Raw genomic sequence first — 25872 nt, forward strand, 5'->3', positions numbered from 1 at the left:
AGCATGTCATCTATAAAAGTTAAAGACTGATGCAGATACGGTGCCCTTTGGATGATAAAGGTGATCATTTGGAACTGAGGTGAAGGAGTGTGGGTTCCTCAGTCCACTGCTGGCGGGCAGCCTGAGTACCTCGCCCTGTGCAGCTCACAAGGGAGCTCTGGTGGGAAGAACCTGATGGTGAGACTTCAGACTGCTTTATGAGTTATAAGATAAAAAACATTCCTCTTCTCTTTCCTGTGGGTTTGAGCAGATGTTATTGAAGGCCCTAAAATGAACTACTTTATACCCGCCAATACCAGAGCTAATACATTACACACACACACAAAAGAAATACAACCCCATCTTGCCAGCAAACAAACACATACTTTCGCGTTCCAGGTAGATCTCAACAGGTAGCTGCATCCCAGAATGCCAAAGGCATTTGCTTCTTTTTGGTTTTTGTTATGTTTTTCTTCTATAAATATGTGTCGTGTGCACCACATATTAGAGGGAATCCACCATCATACAATGGATATGAAAGACACCACCCCAGTCCTTCCAGACCTGCTGATTTTTTCCTGCCCTAAATCAGAGCAGATATTCCTCATTTACTTAACATCTTAGTGCAGATCTTTAAAAGGCTTCCCAAATATTCATGTAATGACTCTCCTCTCTGTCCATCCATATAACCTAAATCTCACTACCACCAATTCCTTTTTAATATAACATAAAAACACCTGAAAGTTTCACTAGTCATAGGCAGATCATATTGAAGTTTTTTTAAAAGATTTACTTTTATTTCACATGTGTGCATATTTTGTCTGCATATATGTATGTGTACCACATGTGTGCTGGTTCCTGGAGAGGCTAAGAGGGTATTGAATCTCCTGGAACTGGAGCCAGACAGTTGTGAGCTGCCATGTGGGTGCTGGGAGCTGAACTTGGGTCCTCTGAAAGAGCAGCAAGCGCTCTGAAACTGTGGCGGCCCCTCTCCAGCCTCACATTCACTTCCTATGACAGCACAACCGTCTGGTCTGGCTGCTGCCTGTCACCCATCTTGTTATCAGGAATTGATTACATGTTCTGTGCTGGCCATCGTGGTAGATATTCAGAGACACTCCAGGCACAAATATGCCATTCTAAGAAAATTATCAAGTATCATGACTCAATAGAGAGTAGAGTCATGGTTACTATAGTAAAGGGATCAAAGGTCCACGTCTTGGAGTTGGTGGGCTAGGAAAGGTCCTTACCTCTTTCCTGTTTAGATGTACTGTCCAGGTTACCTTCACCCTCTGTCTCTACAACTGAACAGAGGGGTTGATAGGAGTTAGTGTTAGTATCATCTGGGGATATGGTCAATGAAGGACAGAATTTCCTAGCAACTAGGGGCATCTGTGCTCCATTCGTTCCCCACTGGTGAAGAGTCATCTCTGGATGAGGGCTGCTCAAATGGAGCTGTGAACTTGGACAGGGCAGCTGTCCTTATGGAAATTCCCAGGGAACAGTGGTGCTGAGCCCCTCACCAGCAGCACTCCCAGAAGCCTAGTGAATGTGTACTTCTATTTGAGGGGTGTTTGATGTCACCTCTGGGCACCTACCTACTAACTTTCTAAAACATGGCTTTCAGAATGTCTTCCAAAGCAAAATCTGCTTCTAAGCTTTATTCAGGAGGCGTACTTAACCAAGCATTTCAGTAGGCTAAAAGCAAAGGGATGGGCATGGAATACCAAGCATATGCCAATCAGAGGGGCAGGGTTGGTCTAGCCTACCTGGTGTTCTCTGCTCCCCTGAGTGGTCACCTCAACCCTGGCTCTCCATTGGGCCTGCCTAGAATGGAAGGATTCCAGTTCCTTTCTAAACAGAAGTGGGGAGTGGGGTCTAGGCTCCCCACCTGGTCAGCTCTGATGGATGAGGCGCATCCTAACACTAACTCCTACAGGTGATGAGCACCTCAAACTCCATTCTGCCTTCTCTGAAATCATGCTGTCCTGGTAGAGGATGGAGGCAAGGGTCCTCAGTCTCATCGGGATGATAACTGGGAAAGGACATTTTTGTAATCAAAATGAAATGGTCCCTAAGGTAATGTGAGTTGTAGTCGAATTTCTACCTCAGTCCCTCAGAGTTAGCCCCCAGGTCCCACTAGACTCTGCCTTCCCCCCTTCAGAAGGTAGGACTACCGTAATCATCTTCCTTACATGCTCTTTATCAGCAGAGCCTGAAACAATTTCTTGGACAAAGATGAGGACTCATTTTAAATATTTCTACTGAACATTTCTGGACAGTGGAAAGTACAAAACCATTTGAACTCTGTTCAAATCTGTGTTCTTAAAGAGAATGTGCTGAGCAGGATTGCATGTTCAAAGACAACCCAGGCTAGGCAGTGAGACCTTGTCTCAAAAGGTACAGCAAAACCAAGTGACCACTTTGAAGGTTCTGAGTACAGCACCGCCTGCCTCTCCTTCCAGGAAACAGGGAGATCAAGGTGAGGGCAACCCTCTGCTTCGGGAACAGAACATTACAGACCAGTTCCTGTTTGCTCTGCAGCTTTCCTGGGTAATTTTCAGGTTTCCCAGATGTTTTGAGAACATGACTGTGTACACACGTGGAGCTCACAGAGAAGCCCCTGGCTTCTTAAGATTTTATTCTCCCATTTGCAAGCTGAAATCTAGACCCCCAGAAGCTAAAGTGGAGTTCACACAGAGGCCTCTGGCTTCGGATGATTCTGAAAGCCAGACCCTCAGAAGCTAGGCTCTGATTTGTCCCCTTCAAAACAAAACAACTGAGCGAAGAAACTTTCTGAATGTTGTCACCAATGCCTTGTGTCATTCAGCTGTTCTGCTTAAAGGAGTTTAAAGAAAATGAACAGTGGTTTCCCAGAAAACGCTTTATTATTATTTTTTTACAAGATTACTGGCAAGATCTAGAAATGAATTCTCACATTTCCAGAAGAACAGAAAGAGGTCCACCCACCTATCAGCACCCAAATAGTAAGTAGACATTTATAAACAATCTCTAATTGCCCATGGTGTCAAAAAAGACAACCCTGTTTTTTCTAATATTTTGTACATTTTAAGACAGTGATCAAGTTCTTGAGAGTGAAGAATAACAAAATCAGCATTCTTTTTTTTTCTTTTTCTTGCCTACGAACAGGGCAACTGCATTAGAAGTTAGTGCTCAGAGATTACTTAGTAACAAGCCCCAGAGAAGCAATCTCTTGGGTTCTTCCACCCATCTGAATGGGTAGTGTAGATGGTGTGGTCAATGCCTGGCTTAGAAACAGACCTTGCTTCCAGTTTTCTGACACACTCACGTGAGAGTGAGAGCGATCACACCAGGGCCTTGCTCTGATTATCTGCTCTGTGGATCTTCAGCGGCCCCACTGTTCGGAAATGCTCAGTTTGTTCCTCCCTGACCTCTGCAGAGCCTGTGCCTCTCCTTCCTCGTTTTGTACAGCCTTGTGAGCATCGCGGAGAGTGGTCCCCGATTCGGCAAACGGCAACCTTACACTGCAGGTAGACCACATCGTAGCTTTTGAGGAAGCTGAAGGCGTTGAACTTGAACTGGGCCACGTTCTTCCCAGGGGCATGGAGGTTGGAGTAGGATTTGTCTCTGATGCACCTGATGGGAGAAAAACCCAGGCCTAAAAAGTTAACTAATCCATTCTATGAGTTTTCTCCAACCCACATAACCAGGCTCGGTTCTAAGGCTCTGAATCCCAAGTGGAGCTCTTCCCACTACCCTCCCTTTTATGAAGCTACAACTAGTACTACTATACTACTATTACTACTGCAGTTTTAACAGCATTGTTAATGGAAACCCTATACCTGGTCATAAACAGAAGGGGGATTGTCAAATCAGTGAAAACAGGTCAAGGTTTTAGCTGCAACCTTTGCTTTCTAAATCTATCCTAGTTTGTTTAAAGGGAAGGTTATAAGGTAGATGCTATACTTAAAAATGCACTTAGATTATTTAAAAAGTGTATTGTAGGACTGGTAATGCAGATCATTGGATGAGTGTTTGGCTACCTAGCACTCCCAATGTCCTGAGTTCAATTCCCAACACTACCCAAAGAAAGTATACTGTAAACCATAGAGTGATATAAGTGGTACATCAAGAGGAGATAAAATGTAATTATGTAAAATATGCAGTTAAAAAGAATCACAGAAGTCAGAAAAGGGGTCGGCACAGAGCAGGGAAAGACAAAAGACAAATGTAATGAATGAATGGTAAATTCTAATCTAACTGCTTGGATAAGAACGTTAAATATGAATGGTTCATATTTACACCAACGTAAAGACAGAGAATATATTACAAAGGAATACACAAAACATCAGACAATATGTTCTTTACAAGATAGTCACTTTAAATATAAAGACACCAATAAATTGAAATGGAATGGAGAATAGTAAAGAGCAGCGGTTCAGAGAGAGCAGAATTGTCAGGGTCAAGATGGATGTTTTACAATAAAAGAAAGGGTCAGCTCTCTAAGAAGAGACCCTTAACCAAGATAATTGAAGGAAGGAATAATCTTTATCCAAATATAATAATCATTCATGTAATGTACCATCAAGCAGAGCATTAAAACGTGGGAGGCAAAAGTACTGCAGTAAGATACGGACAAACCCACTATGATAATCGGATGCTTCAATATCCCTCTATCGATTTATCGGGCCAGTGGGCAGAAAGTTGGTAAGGGTGCAAATGACATAAGGAACACTATTAATCTACCAGATCTTGTTAACAGTAATTAAACAGTTTATCCAACAATAACAGAATACATATTCTTCTCAAGTCCAGGAAGAACATTCATTAGGACAAACCACATTCTAGGCCATAAGAAATGCTTTAATAGTCATAAAAGGATAGAAATATGTTCTCAGGTAGACTGGGATTAAACTTGAAATTAATGGCAGCCATCTTTCTGCCCAAACATTCAAAATTCCCAAACACTCAAAAGTGAACAGTATACTTTCAGCTAACTGTTGTATCAAAAATGTCCTAAGAGAAATTTAAGACTGTTGAATGAGGTGAAAATGATATGTGTGGTGGTTGGATGAGGATAATTCATAGAGGGTCATTTTTGAATACTTGGTCTCCGGTTGGAGGAACTGTTTGGGAAGCCTTGTTAGAGGATGTGTATCACTGGAGGTGGGCTTTGATGTTTCAAGAGACTAGTGCCACTCCCAACGTCCTCTTTCTGACTCCTACTTTTGAATCAAGATGTGAGCTCTCCCCTTTTCCTGCATATCCCTTCGGTTGGCCATCATAGACCCTAACCCTCTAAAACCATAAGCCAAACTAATACTTTCTTTTATAAGTTGCCTTGGTCATGATGTTTGTCACAGCAATAGAAAAGTAAATAATACAATACCCAACTTATCAAAACTTGTGGGATGCAGCTAAGGCAATGTTTGGGAGGGATTTATAGTATTAAAATGCCTACAATTTGTGAAGACGTCTGATTGATCTAAGTTTTAAAAGCTAGAGAAAGGGGAGCAAATTAAGCCTAAAGCAAGAAGAACAGCATGCTAGCTGTGAAATTGACACCTAGCTCAACTTCTCACCTTAATAATGTGATCAGAAGGAGGGTCAGAAGGGAAGCAACTTCTCCCTCTAGATCTCCCTCCAGTCTATGCATCTCATGGCACAGCTCCCAGAAACCTGTGGCAGGTGCAGTCTTGCTCCTCTGTTGATCTTTGGTATCAGGTACCTCACTGTTCCCCATGGGCTTAAGACTGCTGTGGCTCTTACATATTAAAACTGTCACTGAGTAAATAATGAATTTCTTAACTAGTTGCCAGTTACCCCTTCATGAATATTTTAGCCCTTGTCCTCCAGGCATGACCACTGCCAACTCGAAAGCAGAGCAGCTGGGATTAGCCATATTCAGGAGACCCCCCACACACACACACCAGGCCATTAAGATTCCTTCATACAGGGAAGGAATTGTTAGTGGAAAGGTTGTTAGCTCCTGAGCTGATCCCAGCCACTCCCTCTTACCCAACCCCAGCTGCTTGTGATCTCAGGAGCACTAGGGTATGTAAGAGGGGCTCCTGAAGGGGGCTCCACCTGTTCAGCAGCATTCACAGGGATATGTCATCCATGCTGAGATGGCACACTTGGGGTCACCTAGGCAGCTCCTTACTTATGCTTCTGCAAATAATCCCAGAGAACTTACCGGTTCACCAAGCTGGACTTGGATGAAATTATTTTGTGGGTGGGGCTTGTCCTTCATGCTATCTGGAGCAAATAGACGTTTGTGTATGTTTCCCAGAGAAAGCAATGCAATAGCACATGATAAGAAATGAAGGAGCCGCAGAGGCAAACAACGTGCCAAGGTTCTCACTTGGCAAGTCACTCAAGCTAGAAGACATCTGGCTAGTTTAACTAAGAGCTTAGTTTGGGAAAACACATTGACCTATGGGTATGAGCCAAAGTGCTGAATGTCTGTCCTAGGAGAGGGAAGCTAGAAAGGAAGGGAGGATTAGGCAAGAAAGAGTGGTTTGGGGCAGCAAAGTACTGAATGGGGTCTTTGAGGCGTCAAGGGAGATTGTCTAGGCTGCTGTATTTCCCACTGTGAACAGAGGTTTGGTAGAGACACCCTACATCCTTCTGACTTAGGATTCCAGGTTCAGAAACTCCAGGTTCCCTGGAGAAACAGCACACACATTTAACATCAACTAGGGAGGAGAGGTTCCATGTTCCTTACCCTTCCTGGATCAAATCGTACTTGACAGTTGTGAAATCATTGGAGTTAGGAGAAGCCACACAGGTATCCACAATGAGCCTCAGATTGAGATCGTGGCTATGGAGGGTGGCCTGGAGGAAGACCTCTTCCCTCTGATGGGTATAAGCAGGAGCTCCAACCCCCATATCCTGAGATACAGGTGACTGGAGGAATGAAATCGACACATCATAGCTGACATCATCCTTCTGGGTGTCACTCCCATGCACAATTTCAACTGCAGACTGGCCATCCACTTTGCAGGTGAACTTCACCTGGGGCACCTTGTGCCTCACAATGACTCGGCCAGGGTGGCCTTGCGTTCTGCCTCTGATGGAGTTAGAGTAGCTGAGAGAGCCTTGATGCTCCTGTGAAGATGAGAGAATTGGCAGGTAGTGCATCTGGTGCCTTGATAACTTCCCTTTTTCTACAGTAGAGTTCTTGCCTTCCAATATGTGCCAGGTACCAGAGCTTCATGACATGAGAGCTGGAGTCCCTGGCTGGACCACTGCGGTAACATCAGGAAGGGGTGTGTGTGTGTGTGTGTGTGTGTGTGTGTGTGTGTGTGTGTGTGTGTGTCTGGGGGTGTCCCCTGAGTGAGGACCACTCCTTCCCTCCTGTAACAGCTAATCTGTAGAGCTTTGAGCTGGGTGGCAGGTCCACTGTGTCTATCTGGAGCTCCCTCTCTTTTGAATTCCTCCACACACTCAATTCCCACTGGCATCCCACCCCTCTGACCATATCCAACTTGGATCTTGCATCTTCTCTGCCCTTGACTGCTGCGGGCCGCAGGAATATATCATAAGAACTCAGCTGGTTATGGCAAAGTCACTACCTGGAGGAATCAGGGAATTCCTCCAGAGGAAGCCAAATCCCAAGGAGTTTTTGGTGTTACTTGGCTTGTTATATATCAGCTGTATTCTATTATGAAAATCATGTATGCCTTCAGAGTTTTCCCAATTGACTTTTCCCTAAGAAGGGCTAACAGTGTGGACTGATCACTCTCTGGACATACACATTCCAGGTATTTGGAGAACAGCCTCAGGAAAGGCTTCCTCTGGAATCAGATATCTCCCTTAGCCACTTTCAAGGATTGCAGGAAACACCGCCCAAGTGGGCGCCCAACTTCCTTGATAACAGCCCACGTGCAAGTCTCCTGACTTAAATTCCACAAGGAGACACCGCCCAGGTGGGTGTCCAACTTTCAAGGACTAACAGTGATAACAGCCCACATGCAAGTCTCCTGACTTAAGGTAAATTCCACAAGGGGACACTGCCTAGGTCAGGTGGACATTAAGCAATAGCTTTATAGAATTTAGCTCAGACCCTTCCTTCTTACAGTCTTACTAACTTTAGACCTCTAACTCCTTGCCTAACCACTTCTAGGAATATTTAGATTTTTAACATTTTTTTACCAAACACATTTAAGATTATAGTTGTGCACATAAGATTCCTCTTCTTAGATATTACCCGAATTTAGCCTTTGGTTGATTCATTAGTCACTTCCCCTTTGGGTTGCAAATAGTAATTAACAACTATTGCCCCTCTTTGTGATTCTTATCACCCCTCCATTTGATCCTGATAGCAGACAATCACTGCCTGAGGAATTTCAGGCTGGGTGTCCTGGGTGGAGGGGAGGATTGTGATTTTTTGGGATATATAACTGTAAAGCAAGAGACGATGTGGAGAATTAAAGTGAATGGACCAAAGAACTTTGTGTGCGTAGATTGATTTGCCGACCTTAAGAATAGATTCTCAGCTGGTTGATAGGTTCTTCCCCGGACCCTGGAAAAGAGACTATTGGGGGCTGGACCCTTATAGTCCCCGTTACTTGACCCCAAGCTAGGTTTGGCTGCAGGTGAGCTGCAGGCCTGACGCTGTCAGCCTTGGCCACTAGCCATGCTTCCTGCTTATATCCACTGCATGTCACTTCCAGCAGAACATACAGGTCAGAAGTGGGATGGACAGCATGATGGGCAGGAGCTACTGCCTGCACTTCTTCAAATGCCCTGTATGGATGCCCAGAGGCACAGCCTGGCCAGGGACATTTCTGAAGCATATGTGACTCAGATCCAGCGACTCTCTGCCGAGGGCTACCTTCCTCCTAGACAGAGGGACCTGCTGGCTTGGCTCCAGGGGCAGAAATCTCTCAGTTAAGAAGTGCAATATTCAGAGCAAAAAGGATAAAAATGACCACGATCTATACAACCAAACAGCAGACAAAATGGAAGTGTGGCACTCGAGGGCTTAGGTTAGCTGCATCATGTGGTCGGTTTGAATGAATGTGACCTCCAACGTGGCAGGTGAGCCTTTTGCATATGGACAAACAGGGAAGCAGGAACACAGTGTCAGGGTCATGTTTGAATTGTGTCACTACCAACTATACTGAGAAGGGTGTCGTGGCGGAACAGTTCCTTCATGTATACACATGAGTGTCCTTAATTTTCATACCATTGTTTCATGAGATACGAAGGCGGTTGCAGAGAATTAAATGGACACATGTATTTTGTGACTCCTGAATATCCTAGATGTTTGCTTTCTCTAGTGTGGACTATGACTAGCTGCTTAGTTAGAGACATAGCAGACAGGCAGACAACTTGTCCTCCCTCATCTCCAGCACCATACCTTACTCATGGTAGATATGCCCTCATGTTCTGTCAAGAAGCGTGTTATGACAAATGCTGGCTTTGGAACTGGGAGAATATTATCAACCCATTCATCATTCATCTATCCATCACACTCAACACACTATCCATGTCACTGCACTCAACCTTTGTTGAGTTGACACAATCTCGGGATGAGTGTGTGTATGAAATTCTCCAAATGGTGGGACATTTCAGACAAATTAGTGAGCTGCTTCAGAAATGAAGCTCTTCCTCTGTCTTACACAGGTTTTAACAGGCAGTTTCATTTTCTAAGCCTCTCTTCTTGGACTCCATCCATAGAAGGTCATCATCTCCCTGTCAGCCTCTTACCTGCCTCATGGTGCCACAGTGGCCATAAGGAATATTGAAGATGAGGTAACGCCCGGTGACTTGGGGGCGACACATCTTATCATTTAAGTGGATGTCCCAGGAGGAGTAGCCTAATCTCCGGAGGTAGCCTCGGTCAATGACGGCTTGGAAGAGGTGAGGCAAACAAGACAGCTGAGCTGAAGGAGAGAGAGAGAAGCTGGTACATTGACGTGTAGCTCAGGAGCTGTCTGTCTGTTACACAAGTACCACAGACAGTGCTCTAGGATGGGGTGGACCTGCCTCAGTATCCCTTACTCCAGTGATTCTTAACCTGTGGATCACAATCCCTTTGTGGTCACATATCAGATATCCACATTACAATTCCTAACAGTAACAAAATTACAGCTATGAAGTAGCAGCAAAATAACTTTATGGTTGGGGGTCACCACAACATGAGGACCTGTATTAAAGGGTCACAGCTTTAGGAAGATTGAGAATCACTGATTCACTCTAATTTATCATCTTGGCTTGATGTCCACTGGTGTGTGTGCATGTGTGTGTGTGTGTGTGTGTGTGTGTGTGTGTGTGTGTGTGTGTATGTGTGTGTTGTGTGTATGTGTGTGTTGTCTGTGTGTGTGTGTGTGTTTGTGGTGTGTGTGCATGCGTGTGCGCTCACACACGTTTGTGGAGGAGGCGCTAGGTGAATGTTTATCTTTATTTTTTGAGACAAGGTCTCTCATTTAACCTGGAGCTTGCTGGTTTGGTTAGACTGGCTGGCCAGGGGGCCCCCAGGATCCTCCTCCTGTCTCCACCTTCCCAGTGCTGAGAACATAGATGAGTACAACTGTGCCCGGCTTTTATGTGGGTGCTCAGGGCCAAACAAGTCCTCAGGCTTGCACGGCAAATACTTTACCAACAGAGGCGTCGTCGCCACAGCCCTGACTTTCACTGGCTTTGCTAATAGTCTCAAAAAAAAAAAAAAAAGGCTTTGAAGTTGGGCCACATCAATAGGGAATCCTGCTTAGAATCCCTAATCCATAGGACACAGGTCAGAGCCTTGCCCAGGGGGTTAAAGGACAACCCTTGACATGTTTAGTCTGAATGTGTATCTGTCTGGACCTTTGCACAGAGGTAAGCTAGAAGAAGAGTCGGAGCAAAACTGGAGAGAGCTTGAGTACAAAGGGACTTCTTCCCCAACTTCCTGTTGTCTAGGAAGTGGGCCTCCCTCATAGCCTGCTTTTTCTCTCCATTCAGCTCCTTTCTTAGTTCCTTCCCCAAACAGCTTCAGACCCCAGGAGGGAAGATGACTTTACCGTTATCCTGGGGCACAAGAGAGTCAGCTGGACCTGTTGAGGGGAGAGGAAAAGTACATGTCACTGGTCTGAAACCCCAGAGGAGAACAGTAAACCATCATTGGACAAACCATTGCAGCTGGATTGTAATGGCATGAGAACATTCCAGAACATGCAAAGGGGGCCTACTGTCTCCTGACAGAGATGGACTCTGACACATGTGAGGTAGCACTGAGGATACAGGTGTTATCAACACCAAGATTTGTGGGAGCAAAAGAATGGGGAATATAGACACCACCGCACGAACGAGACATTGGCTTCTGTCTCTTTCCACACTCAGGCATGCTTGCAGCCCCAGGTTGAGAAAAATGGACTCTGAGGCTATCAAGGACTTCTCTGGCTCAGAATCAAGACAGGACAGTGTCCCAGGGCCAAGGCTCAGCCCAGGAAGTATGTACTCAGATTCACTCAAGTCCTTTAGACACAATAGATCCCTGTGGACATGGGACATGGTTGGAAGGAGGCCCCTTGGTATACAGTCCAAGAACAGAATGTGGGTCCTTATTAAAAGTGGGCTTCTGAGAGGGATGAACTGTGAAGAGGCATGATAACAACCGAAGTCTAAAGGCACAGACTCCAGAATAGGCACATGCAGCTTCCATTTCTTGGGTAATTTTGGCTTCAGGGGGCTCTGATGGTATTTCTATCTGGGCCCCATGTCTATGCAAAACAGGGCTTATACAAGGTAAAAGCAACGGCCATGGTGTGTTCACCTGTAATAAAAGCTGCAGCAGAACAGATGAGGTGAACTCGGGTTTCTTCAAGTCTTAGAATTCCCCAACTCTCTGAAATTTGCATGAGCCAGTTTGGGGCTAACTTAGAATGATTAGAAGGAGGTACTGTGCCATACAGGTGGTAGTCAGAATGCCAAGACCGACATAGCAGATAATAAAATACATTCCAGGGAAGATGCAGGCAAAATCTTTGATGCAGAGGGCACAGGGAAGCTAGGACACTGTGAAGTGTATTTCAGACTCTGAAGGTTACACAGTGTCTCCAGGATGGGGCCTTTGGTGAGCTCAGAGATTGAGAAAGTAACAGGATAAACTGTGCCTGGCCACAGCAATTGCTAAGCTCTGAATGGTCCTATGACACTGTCATACCCTTCTTTGGATCTCATAATTCTTCAGCTATATTTCTGACAAATATTTCACTGTGCTGGGATTAGAGCAAGCTCATTAATAAAGTCAGGCCAATGACCAAAATGTCACTACCACTAAGCTCTTTATCCTACAATGGGATGTCTTGGCCAAATGATGGGTGGTGCTGAGGCAGAGTCTGGGGACTTTTATAGGCCTAGGCCCATACCTGCACAGGAGCCCACCCCTGCCTGCCTGCCTGCCTGCGTAGGAGCCCCTACCTGCGCAGACCACACTGGCATCCTCATAGTGGTGGCAGTTGTGCCTTATCCAGCCAGCGTGGGCACAGCTCTCCAGAGAGTCCTCTCTGCCGGAACAGCGCACTTCATTCATCAGGATGGGGCCTGTGCCTGCCCCAAAGTGGCTTCTGCCAGGGGCGCCCAGCGCATGGCCGCAGCCCAGGAGGCGGCACACAACTCGGGCATTCTTGATGTTCCAGCGATCGTCGCATACGGTTCCCCACACCCCCTGGTGCCGCACCTCCAGCCGGCCCTCACAGCGGTTTCGCCCGCCTACCAGGCGCAGAGGCAAGTCTACGGAGCAAGAGAAGGCAGTTTTGGTCAGGCTTCCACAGTAGGCACTGAGGGTGACATTTGCAGTGAGATCCTTCTCTGTGCCCCTAAATTACCCTAAATACTACTATCCTTAAGAGGCAACACTTTGACAACAAAACTGTATTATGTAATTTAGCCGTCCTACCCTTTTTTTTTTTTGGTTTTTCGAGACAGGGTTTCTCTGTGTAGCTTTGCGCCTTTCCTGGAACTCACTTGGCAGCCCAGGCTGGCCTCGAACTCACAGAGATCCACCTGGCTTTGCCTCCCGAGTGCTGGGATTAAAGGCGTGCGCCACCACCGCCCGGCTAGCCGTCCTACCCTTATACACAGATCTGAGCACCACAGAATTCTCCAGGAGCTGTACACCGGCAATAACCTTGCTGCTCATCTACAGGGCACTGCCCCATATGAATACTTCAAAAAAGTTTAAATTTGAATAGAAAACAATAAAAAGCAAAACCAGTACAACTATGTTGCTTAATCATGAGGATACATTCTGAGAAATGTACGGATAGGAGACTTGGTTGTTACACACAAAAAACCAGCTGTGGGGTCACTAGGCAACACAGTCTACAGAGCAAGGAATCACTGATGTATATGGATATATGAGCACCATTGTTGACTGAAACATCCTTTGTGGGAGGCATGACGGTATTACTGTATCTGTGAGGTGTCATGCACAGAGATAGGTACCAGGTGATTTGTCTCTGTAGTAATTAGTCAGCCCTGCACTGTTTGGTTCAAAGAAAAGCCTTAGCGAATATTAAATCCACAGGCATTAGTTCTGACTATAGTGTGATGGTCTAGGATAGCTGCCCTGTCTTGGCGTAATTGGTATTATAATACCAAAAGCAAGGTACTTGTGTTGCTAGGAGAATAGGCTGAGGATGCAGCTTGGTGGAGAGTGTTTGCTGGCACATGTCAGGTCCCGGCTTGCATCAAGCGCCAGGAAGGAGAAAAGTGTGACTCATGAATACATGTGGGTATCTTCTGATCGAGATCTTGGAGGTGAATTTCAAGCATGTGTGACCGACACTGTGCATATGTCAGCATGTAATATACCTACAGGCTGGTAACTCTCTTCCTGTAAGGGGTAAAAAAATCTAAGTGAAAAAGAAATGTGACCCTAACAGTATCAACAGACACCTTGTCATTTTAGAGAGTAGAAAGAAACAAAAACTATCAGTTAACAATTGCCTCATCAATGCAAAATGTTAGAGGTTTACAAATGCTCACTCTCACAGGCTCACACTTCAGCTTCAAGCTGAAGAGGAAATGCTTTCTGCCATTTCAGACCCCAATCCATTGACTTGAGCACAGAAATGCTATTCATGACATTTTACTCTCTTGGCATCAAAATATAACAAATATTGTTATATTTTGTTTATTCTCCAAGAGAAAAACAATTTGTTAAATGCTCAAAAAAGAACTTTACACATAGATTTTTAAAGGAAAAAATAATAAAAACCATTCAATTGTATAGGTAATTTTTTTGAGACAAGGTCTCACTACTTAGTCCTGGCTAGCTCCTGGAATTTCTTATGTAGACTAAGCTGATTCAAATTCACAGAAACTCACATGCTTCTGCCTCCTGAGTGTTGACAATAAAGGTGTATGTCACCATATCAGGCATTAGGCAACATTTTTATAAGGGCTGAGAATAAAGGGGAGGATCAAGGTCCTTGGGTGCAGTTTTAACTGAAAAAAGATGGACTAGGGGCTGGAGAGATGGCTCAGAGGTTAAGAGCACTGCTTGCTCTTCCAAAGGTCCTGAGTTCAATTCCCAGCAACCACATGGTGACTTATGATCTGTAATGAGATCTGGTGCCCTCTTCTGGCCTGCAGAGATACGTGCAGACAGAACACTGTGTACATAATAAATAAATAAATCTTTAAATAAAAAAAATAAAAATCTATTTAAAAAAAAAAGATGGACTAGTATAGTAAACGATACAGAGGGAAGCCAGGTGGAAACGTTAGCAACAGATGAGGAGATGAAATGTGGTCGCATAAATTAGAGAATGGAGCTCTGCTCCATCAATAAGCACGGTGATCATTACCAGGTGGCAGGGTCACTTTTGTCAAAGTTGGAACTGTGGCTGAAAAAAAAAAGCAGTGAAAAGAAGGAATTAAAATTTGACTTCATTGAAATTCTACATTAGACTTCAGGTCTACAATAATAAGCCTGTTCCAGAGCAGTATGCATGTATTGTTTGTGTTTCTGCATGTTGGCATGGCAGGGTGTGTGAGAAGCTGATGTTGTGGAACACGACTGAAGAACATTTTCATGGTGCACATCCCCAGCATGCCAGATAATCTACTCCCCTGATTCTTACAAAAACTAATCTGGGGAAATTTTTTTTATCACTGCTTTAGTATTGAAGAAATGGAGACTTCAGAGGAAGCCTCAGGGTAACAGGACCAGGTCATTCTCAGCTTAAACCTTCAAGCTCCAGGGCCCATGTTCCTTCTAACTATTCTGTATTTCAGGGTCATAAGTTGTGGGAGTTGCATTCATGCTGGACTCAGGGTGAACTACAAAAGAACTAAGGTAAGGGTTAATGGTCACATTAATGACAGAGCAGTAGAGGGCTTATTACTGAAGACAGAACTGTCACAGGAATCAGAAGATTTCCCTGAAAACACCAGGCATTGGAAGGACCTTGGATGAGAGTTGTGACACCTGGTTTTTATCTTGCTCAGTGATCTTAAGCAAACGAGTTTCTTCTCTGTGACTCATTTTCCTCCAAAAATAAGAGATCACCCCTACATTCTCCTCCTGGTTCTGCATCTGAGGCTCCGACAGCCTGTTCTTTCTGTCCCCAGCAGCTACCTGCCGCCATCACAGTGCTCAGTGTTGTAAGCAATGGAGGCCTGCTGCACTCTAGGGGAGCTGACTGGCCTCTCTTGCCACCCATGTCCTCTCTCCTGACTTCTCCTGGAGAAATAGGACTTGTTACGGGCCTGTTTCTGTTTGGCTGACTGTTGCTCAGAAAGTGGCTTTCCCAGGGGCTGCAGTGAGCAAGGAGCATGCCCAGGGTAGAAGAGGCCTGGAGTGGGAAATGGAGAAAAATGCTTTGGTTTGACCAACAGCATGGTGTAAAACAAAAGAACAAATAAATAGAATCATTGTCATCACCTATTTGGTGTGTGTGTGTGTGTGTGTGTGTGTGTGTGTGTGTGTGTGTGTGTTCTGGCGTGCAGGCTGGGTCGAAGCGCAACCTGAAACAACACACACAACCAAATGAGATGTGGACCCTCTGCCCGGCCTCCCTCAGGTTCATCTGATCAAGATTAGGGCTTGGGCAGAAGGTGCCTGCAGTGCAAGGGCCAGTTAGAGGTCTATGGCTGAGTAAAGGAAACAGGAACACCGCCATCTCTGTGGAGAGGATGTGGGGTTTCTGTGTACATCGGGCTTCTATTATAGACAAAGTTCGGGGCACAGAAGTTTCATTCCCAAACAGAAAGAGCAAAAGCTATAGTTGTGTTTCAGTTAAGAAACACAGCAGGCTGAAAAGATTACCAGAGATCTCGGTAGCGTCTGTGTGCAAACCAGAGAAGACGATGCTTTAAATGAATGCCTTTGTATTAATCTTTATTTGATGACAAGGGACTCATTAAACAGGCTCGTTTTATAAATGCAACACGACAAACAAGAAATCCATTATGTAAGTTTAAAGGCAACAATGGGGACTTACCACTTAGAAAAGTCGGTTCTGCTAAGGTTGAAGAACTATCTATAAAGAACAGAAAAGACACAGCTAGTTTCATTTGCCAAAAGAAAGCAGGAAAGCCCTGACTGTGTTTAACATAAGCTGAAAGGATTACCAGACATCTTCTCTGCTGTGACTGAAGAGGCATCTGTGTGTAAACCCAAAGAACAAGATGCTTTAAATTCTACCAAATGACACTGAGGGCATTTTTCATATATTTACTTTGTGGTCAATATGATCATTAAGCAGATTCAGTTTTGAAATAAACCTAATAAATAAGAAACCCATCTTTTTATTTTAAATAGCGCAATGGGGACTTACCATTTGGAGAGCTCGCTTTTGCTGAGGTTGAAGAAGTATCTACAGACAAAAAGATGAGACCTAGCGATGCCATTTGCCAAATAGAAAGGGAAAGGTCCTCCTTGTGTTTAGGAAATGGGACCCTCTGGGTCAGATAGGGAATTAGAAGCTGTGTTGTGTATCATGAATATAATTGAGGAGAAGGACTTAGGGTGCCACTACAGTGCTCCAGCCAACTCTCTGACCCATGATCCATTGTAAGCTGTGTTTTCCAGAGAACATCTCCCACAGATGGCAGTCTGGGAGGTTAGGTTACATTTGAATGGAGTGTGGATTGAAGTGGGAAAAGGAGCTAGTCAGTCTACTGCTGTCACCTAGCTGGGACACTGCTGCTGCTGCCATCCTGGCCAGTATTAGATGTGAACCATTCACAAGACTGGCAATGGAAAAGCCAATGGAAATTCTGGAAGTGAAAGAGTCACTCGATTAAAAGCACAGCTGAAAGTGTCACCATTAGGCAAGACCTAGCAGAAGAGTGAATTTCAGGGTTCTACAACAAGTTAAAACAATAATACAGCCTAAAATACATAAAGAAGAAAAACTAACAAATATGACTCAGTTTGCAAGAGATCAAGCCTAAGAACCCATGGAATAGAAGAAGGAGCCCCAGGGGCCATGCTCACCAGCAGAGGGGCAACTACATGCCCTATGCTATTCCAGACTGACTGACAGCCATCTCCTCCCACAGCCCCCACCACACAGTGGAGGACACCACTTCCATCTTCACTCCCACCATGGGCAGTTAAATATGAAGACAAGGCACAAAGGAACATGGACACAAGGAAGAAGATCCACCAAGAGCTGAGGAACCAGCTGTTAGGGGGTTTGTCTTGGACAACTGAAAATCAAATGATGGGAAACTCTAGAGGTTAACAGCAGAATTTGTGAACTTGAAGTTCCTCATTTTAATTAGTGTAGGCTTGGTATCAGGTTCAAATCTCCTCATGGTACTAAAATAAAAAGGCTTGAGCTCAGAGATAGCAGAATATCTAGAGGTCTGGACATGTTGAGAAAGGCACTTTTAAAGCTCACACATCTAGATCTAAGTGGAAATATATGAAAGATATCAGCACCTTGAGACCTCTGAAAACCTTGGATGATCTAAAAAACTCAAATCTGTTGACTGTGAGGTCATTAACCTGAATAATTACCAAGAGAGTGTCCTCAAGCTCCTCCCGTGGCTGATTTTCACCAAGAGAACAAGGAAGTCTCTGATTCAGATACAAAGGTTGATGCTATGATGAAGAGGAGGAGGAAGAAGAAGAAGAAGATGAGGACACTGAGGAAGAAGAGTTGAATGAAGAAGAGGATGAAGGTATAGAAGAAGAAGATGGCAAAAATGAAGTCATTGGTGAAGGGGAAGAAGAATATGGATATGATAGAGAAGTTGATGAAGGAGAAGATGAGGAAGAAAACAGGAAAGGGAGAGAGAGAGAGAGAGAGAGAGAGAGAGAGAGAGAGAGAGAGAGAATGCAATGATGAAGGAGAAGATTATTAATACCTCAAATAACCTGCCAAAGCAGAATCAATCAGTCAATGGCTGTTGGTGGGATTGTTTGGAGTTTTTTGGTAGATGTTTACAAAAGCTGTAATACAAACTCCAGGAGGCCTGCCCATTCAAAGAGCCGAAGAGTAGTTCCTGTGACACTCTGCTTTCCCCATTTAATCTCTCATTGATAGTGGTAAACTCCAACACCAACCTTGGGAACCCTGCTCCAACAAAATTGTTAAGATTGCTAGTTTTTCGTGTAAGTCTCTTGATGAAGTATGGATAGCTGTGATTGGTAAGACAACTGTGTCTACCAGTTACTCTGAGATTGTAACAACACTTTTATTTTATGTTCAGCCAACAAGAGAAGGCTTGGTAAATAAAATATTAATTAATTAATAAAACATATGAAAAGGCCTGGTCAACAAGTAGGTGGCTATGGAAGAATGAAATTAGATCTACATCTCTCACTCTGCACAAAATCGATTCAAGATGCATCAGAAACCTTAATGTAAGACACAAAATGCTGAAACTTCTAGACGATAACATGGGGAAAAAAACCACTTGAAGATGCAGAAATAGGCAAAAATTTTCTGAAAAAAAAACCTATTATCAGAGTAAATAAATTAAATAACTGAAAAAAATGGGACTACATGAAATTAAAAAGCTTCTGTACAGCAAAGAAAACCACCAGTAGAGTGAACAGTCAGCCCACAAAATCTCCTCCAGCTATAATTCACACAGGCGGCTACTATCCAGAATACAAAGGACTGCAAAAATGAAATCCCTAAACCCTAAAGCTGTCAATCAATAGACAGGCTGACAATGGAATAGACAATTCAAAAAGAAAGAAATGCAAACGACCAACAAATATTTTTTAAGTTGTTCAACATCCATAGCTCATCAGGAAAATGCAAGGTAAGACTACTTTACTTCTAGGGATGGAGAGATGGCTCAGTGATTAAGAACAAGTACTCATAAGTGCTTGTGACACCAGCTCCAGGGATCTAACACCCTCTTCTGGACTCAGAGAGCATCTGCCTTCACATCTTTACATACTTGCAGACTCATACACACTAAAAAAATAGACTTCTTTCTTTCTTTCTTTTTTTTTTTTTTTTTTCGAGACAGGGTTTCTGTAGTTTTGGTGTCTATCCTGGATCTCACTCTGTAGACCAGGTTGGCCTTGAACTCACAGAGATCTACCTGGCTCTGCCTCCTGAGTGCTGGGTTTAAAGGTGTGCACTACCGCCACCCAGCAACTGCTTCCTTCTTGACCCAATCATAATGGCTGCCATCAAGAAATTAAATGACTAAATGCTGATGAAGATGTGGGGGAGAACTTATACACTACTGATAAAAGTATAAACAGATAGAGCCACTATGAAAATCCATGTGGATGTTTCTCAAAAGACTAAAATTAGAACTACCATATGACCCAACTATGCTACTGCTGAGTGTACACCCAAAGGACTCTAAGTCCTACCTCAGGACCCTTGCACATCCATGTTTATAGCTATGATATTCACAGTAGCTAGATGTTCATCACCAGACAGGTGGATAACAAAAATGTGCTACATATGCACAATGGAACTTTATTCAGATGTAAAGAAAAATGAAATCATGAACTCTGAAAGAAAACTGATGGAATTGGAAATAACTGTATTATGTGAGGTAACAAACTCAAAAAGACAAATACCTCATTCTCTCTCATGTGCAGAGAGAGAGTTTTAAATCTTTCTATGTGTATATATGTGAGCATATGAGTACAGATATAGGTCAATAAACAGGAGAAGGGCTGTGGGAAGAGAAAAGGAAGTTTTAAAAAGGAAGAGGGGTAATAGAACACATGGGACAAAAAAGGAAGTGGCTTACTGGACTGGAATGTCACAAGTGCTGTGGGGGGGGGCGACAACAACAGAGTGTGTATAAAAATGACAGACTGAAACTAATTACCATATTTGCCAATTTCTTAAAAAGCAACTAAAATGAATTATGATGTTTTCAATAAAGAAATGTGACAACAGGACACCTTACCAGAGGAGCTCGTCTCTTCTGCTGAGGATGAAGATGTATCTGTGTAGGAAGCCAGAGAAGGGGATACTTTAAAATGAACCTTCTGTCACTGGTCTGTATCAGATGCCAAAGTCATCACTAATAGATCATTTTCTAAGTGTAACACAACAAATGAGTATTTGCTCAGTATTTTAAGCAGCAGAACAGGGGGACTTACCAGTTTTAGAACTCGATTCTGCTGAGGTTGAAGACATATCTAGAGGTCAAAAGGAGATGCATGACTATATCCATTTGCTAAATAAAGGAAAGGCTGAAATTGTGTTTAACTTAATGTGGTAGAAAGTATTACCAGAAGATGTCTCTTCTGCAGAGGTTGAAGATGCATCTGTGTAAAAACAGAAAGCATGAAGCTTAAAAAAAAAGAATGTCTTTTTATTGATCTGGTTTGTGGTCAATACAACCATTAAATAGGTTCATTTCCTAAATACAATATGACAAGCAAGCAAGAAACACGTGTATGTTAATGAAGATACATATTCTTGGCTTGTAGGACATAAAGAAATAAAACTGAGCTTCTGGAAGCTTTCACTCAGCTGGCTAGTTTTCACGGTGCTGGAAGGTTCTGTTTAGGCTGCTGGGGGAATAATTGCTATAAATAGTCTTATAATGCTATACTGCTAACATGCCAGACATGATGTTCTCACAGGTGTAAGGGTGCCATGACTGTTATGGGGATAACCAGATGCTTTCTGACTGGATTTGAAGCCCTCTCTAAAGAAGGGAATTTATTATCTAGGTATTGTAAAACTGGTCTGGGTAGGTGATAAGCCCTAGTGAGGAAGGTACTGTGGTTTTCTTGCTAAGTGGACACAATGTGACTGTCAAATTGACTTCTAAATTCTTATAGTTCTGCCCATAGGTTAGTGTTGCTTCCAGCTTTGGCCAGAGAAGCTTGTTTTTGCATGGGTTTATGGTTATTGCAGAGACTTATGACTGGTCAAAGTGCTGAGAAGCGGTGACTTTTATGCTTAGCCCCAACTGAGACTTCAATATACCTGTTCCAGGTCTCAGGAACCGTATGGTAGAAGGAGTAGAAAGAATGTAACAGTAGGAGGAAGTCCTAGGGAGTTCTAGAACATTGTCTTTTGGGCAAGACATAGATGTTGCACTCTTGACTTTCAGCAGCTGTGATTGTATACACAAGACTTGCACAAGATTGGGCTCATGGTCATCCCATTGTGGAGAGAGAAAGAGCTCATGAGGCCTCGCCTCATCCCTCCCTGAGGCGCTATAGGCAACTGATGGTTGCTGAGGGAGAGTGAAGGGCGTGGGGTGGGCTTTCTTCATGTTCTAGCCACTGATAAGTTGTCTGCGCTCTTGTAAGTAACTCCTCACCTATGCTTTGCTAAGTAACCTTAATTAAACTGATTAGTTTATAAAAGAAAGTCATGAAGTAGAAGATGGCCTCACTGGGAAGAGGAACAAAGTTAGTAAGAGTATGAGGGGTACAGAGGAGGGTGACAGAGGTGAATACAATCAAAGCACAGTATATGAAAGTGTGAAATTGTCATAACAAAAGTCGTTATCATATATAATTAACATATGCTAAAATTGAAAACAAAAAGTACTTATTAGTTAAAACCACACAGTAAAAGATATTACCACTTCGCTCTCCACTCTTCCCTTCTGCTGAGGTTGAAGACATATCTATGAGCAAAGAGAAGAAGAAATGTATGTGTGATCACTTTCCAAATAGAAAGAGGAAAAACTATGATTGTGTTTCACTTAAGAAATGTGATGGGCTGTGGAGGAACCCACAGACAGCTGACCTGAGCTTGTGGGAGCTCACGAACTCTAAACTGACCGCTAGGGAGCCTCCATGGGACCAAACTAGGCCCTCTGCATGTGGGTGACAGTTGTGTAGCTTGGTCTATTTGTGAGGCTCCTAGCAGTGGGACCAGGACCTGTCACTGGTACCTGAGCTGACTTTTGGGAACCTGTTCCCCATGCTGGGATACCTTGCTCAGCCTTGATGTAGGGGGAAGAGCTTGGTCCAGCCTCAACTTCATATCCCATACTTTGTTGACTCCCATGGGAGGCCTGCCCCTTTCTGAACTGAGCCAGAGGAGGAGTGGATGGGAGGGGGTAGATAGGAGGTAGGGGGAGGGAATGGGAGGAGAAGAGGGAGGAGAAACTGCTAGGTATGTAGAAATAAATGAAAAATTCTAATAATAATAAAAAAGAAATGTGATGGGGTGAAAAGATCACCAGAGGAGATCTCTGCTATGATTAAAGATGCATCTGTGTGTAAACCCAGGGAACAAGATGCTCTGAAATGAGTAGAATGTATTGGGGGGGGGGGTTCACTCACTTTACTTTATGATTAATGTAAAAATAAGCTTACTGTCTAGATACAACACAACAAATAAGGAATTTCTTCATTAGCTAAGCCGCACAATGGAGGGCTTTACCATTTGGAGAGCTGGATTCAGCTGAGACTGAAGAAGTATCTATAGACAAAGAGAAATAAATATTTAGATAATTTACCAAATAGGAAGAGAAAAGGCTGTTATTTGATTAACGTGAAAACATGACAGGCAGAAAACATTACCAGAGGAGGTATCTTCTGTGGAGACTGAAGAGGCATCTGTGTGTAAAGCCAGAAAACAGAGACTTGTCATTTTAGTGTCTTGGTATGAGAAGGTGGCTCAGTAGCTAAAACACTCGCCTTGAAAACTCGTGAATCTGAGATCAATTCCCAGAACCCCTGTGAAAATGCCTGGAGGGATGTGACCTTGTAATCCCAGCACTGGGGAGACAGAGGCAAGAGGAACCCTGTGCCTGTGGCCAGTCACTCTAGCCCAATTAGTGAGCTCCCGGCCAATGAGAGCCCCTGTGTCAAAGGAGATGGGTGGTGCTCCTGAAATTGATACCCAACATTGTCCTCCAGTCTCTACATACGTGTGCACACAGGTGCAAGAACACTATCATATTCATGCACTATCACAGATGCACATACTATCACATAAGAACACACACAGATATAGATAGATAGATAGATAGATAGATAGATAGATAGATAGATAGATAGATAGATAGATAGATAGATAGATGGATAGAGATAGAGAGATAAGGAGAATTGGTGTTTTTGTATTTTCAAATCTTTGGAAAATGTAATCATTAACTAGGGATATTTTTAAATAAAACTTGACAAACTATCTGAATATAGAAACAGCACAGTGAGGACCCTCTCAGGTGGAAAGCCTGCTTCTAGTGAGGTTGAAGAAATAGCTATAGAGCCATAGGAGAGGAGGCATACTTAGATTATTTTTCTAATGAAAAGGGGAAAGCTCTGATTGTATTTAAATTAATAGATGTGACGGGTTGAAAACATTACCTGAAGAAGTCTCTTCTGCTGAGGTTGAAGATGCATCTGTGTGTAAACCCAGAGAACAGAATGATTTTTTGTTAATGACAGTCTTCCATTGATCTCTGCATTGTGGTCAATATGATTTAAGTCGTTTAGTTTTCTAAACATGAATGGCAAGTAGGAAAACCATCTCTATTGTTGAAGATACAATACACTTTGCTGGCAGGACATGCAGAAAGGAAGCTGTAACTGAGCTGGAAGCTTCCTCCCCGCTGGCTGGCTTTCGTAGTGTTGGAAGATGCTGTGTGAGCTGCTGGGGAAGAACTGCCATCAGCAGCATTTCTCATCTGTAAACCCCGAAGGCTACAATACTGACTATCCTGGTAAGCTATGTCCACTGTTGTAAGAGTGCCATGACTCTTGTGGGTGTAACCGACTCTTCTGATTGGCTGTGAGGCTGCTCCATAGGAGTTCTGTGCTGAGACGTGGTCAAAAGTCCCAGTTCCAGAAGTGATAGGCTCTAGTGGCAAAGCTCCGGTTGATGTTTTCTAAGTGGGTGTGACATGGCTGTCAAACTGACACCTAAGTAATTGTGTTATGATGAGTGCTGGTTTTAGCCTTGGTCAAAGAAGGTTCCTTTTGCAATGGTTGGTAGTTACTATAGAGACTCATAACTGGTCAAAGTGATGATAACAAACAACTTGAATGCTCAGCCTTAAATTGGACACTTCTGTTTCCTCTCTAAGATTGGGGAGTAGCATGTAATAGTAGACAGGTTTATCATGGTTTTATTTAAGACTGTAGTTAGCTCTAATGATTCATGCTTCATTATGAAGACTATATTTAAAAATCCTTTAAAACAAAGCAAGTGTAAAAGCCGGAGGAAGTGATGGAGTGCTGTGGAACATAATTTTCTGGGTATGGTACAATTGCACTCTTGAACGCTCCCCTGATGTAATTACCTGCATATGACTTGCCCAAGGTTGATCCTATAGTCATTGTCATGGAAGTGGGAGACTCATGAGACCTGCCACTCCTTAAGGGTCTCTACAATAACTGATTGCTATGGGGGGGCATTGACTTTAGTGGCATAAGCCACTGCTAAGTTGCCAAGGCTTTCAGAAATAACCCTCAACTATGCTTCTCCAGTAACACAAATCAACTCATTGGTCCATAAAATGAAAGGCACCAAAGGAGAAAAGGTCCTCACTGGGAAGAGAAACAGGGTTAGGCGTAGTGTGAGGAGGATTGGACAGAGTATTGGGTATGAATTTCATTAAACATGCTATGTACACATATGAAAATATCATAATGAAATTCGCTATTATGTATGATTAAATGTTATTTTTTAAAAGGGGGTGCTGGAGAGATTGCTTTCTGGCTAAGACTGCCTACCGTTTTTCCAGAGGACTCAAGTTCACTTCCCAGCACCCACACAGTGGCTCACAGCTGTCTGTAACTCCAGCTCCAGTTGGGTCCTAAGTCTCTGGTCTCCATGGGCACATACACTCACGTGTACATATACATGTGCACACCCAATAGACACAACTAAGATATTTTAAAAAAGAATTTCATTTTTTAGACAACACCGTGAAGGACTTTACCAATTGGCTCTCCACTCTTCCCTTCTGCTGAGACTGAAGACATATCTATGTGCAAAGAGAAAAAGAAATGTATGTATGCGATCACTTTCCAAATAGAAAGAGGAAAAACTGTGACTGTGTTTCACTTAAGAGCTGTGATGGACTGAAAGATTACAAGAGGAGAGCTCTGCTGTGACTGATAAGAAAGTCATCTCATTTAGCTAAACAATATTGGGGACATTACCAGATGGAGAGCTTGATTCCACTGAGACTGAAGAAGCATCTATAAACAAAGAGAAATAAATATTTAGATAATTTACCAAATAGGAAGAGAAAGGGCTGTTATTTGATTAACGTGAAAACATGACAGGCAGAAAACATTACCAGAGGCGGTATCTTCTGCGGAGACTGAAGAGGCGTCTGTGTGTAAAGCCAGAAAACAGAGACTTGTCATTTTAGTGTCTTGGTATGAGAAGGTGGCTCAGTAGCTAAAACACTCGCCTTGAAAACTCGTGAATCTGAGATCAATTCCCAGAACCCCTGTGAAAATGCCTGGAGGGATGTGACCTTGTAATCCCAGCACTGGGGAGACAGAGCAAGAGGAACCCTGTGCCTGTGACCAGTCACTCTAGCCCAATT

At 43.5% G+C, this 25872-nt stretch overlaps 1 protein-coding gene and 1 pseudogene across 1 annotated transcript in view; one reads left to right on the forward strand and one right to left on the reverse strand.

Annotated features, from left to right (window-relative positions):
- Positions 1-3257: 3257 nt before the first annotated feature.
- The window catches only part of LOC131905975 (deleted in malignant brain tumors 1 protein-like), a 114626-nt gene continuing 92011 nt past the window's right edge, over positions 3258-25872 (reverse strand). Inside the window, exons 47-62 of the mRNA XM_059256800.1 lie at positions 25478-25516; positions 23678-23713; positions 22892-22927; positions 22752-22790; positions 21943-21987; positions 20630-20665; positions 20498-20536; positions 20302-20340; positions 16737-16775; positions 16401-16439; positions 14763-14801; positions 12370-12681; positions 10971-11003; positions 9679-9854; positions 6689-7071; positions 3258-3597 (exon numbers count right to left, since the gene is read on the reverse strand). Of these exons, the coding sequence (XP_059112783.1) occupies positions 3306-3597; positions 6689-7071; positions 9679-9854; positions 10971-11003; positions 12370-12681; positions 14763-14801; positions 16401-16439; positions 16737-16775; positions 20302-20340; positions 20498-20536; positions 20630-20665; positions 21943-21987; positions 22752-22790; positions 22892-22927; positions 23678-23713; positions 25478-25516 (1622 nt within the window). The 3' untranslated portion in view covers positions 3258-3305. The remainder of the gene's footprint in view (positions 3598-6688; positions 7072-9678; positions 9855-10970; positions 11004-12369; positions 12682-14762; positions 14802-16400; positions 16440-16736; positions 16776-20301; positions 20341-20497; positions 20537-20629; positions 20666-21942; positions 21988-22751; positions 22791-22891; positions 22928-23677; positions 23714-25477; positions 25517-25872) is intronic.
- Positions 17547-18254, forward strand: LOC131895191 (acidic leucine-rich nuclear phosphoprotein 32 family member B-like; annotated as a pseudogene).

The sequence above is a fragment of the Peromyscus eremicus genome, chromosome 1, assembly GCF_949786415.1.
Source record: "Peromyscus eremicus chromosome 1, PerEre_H2_v1, whole genome shotgun sequence".
NCBI lineage: Eukaryota > Metazoa > Chordata > Mammalia > Rodentia > Cricetidae > Peromyscus > Peromyscus eremicus.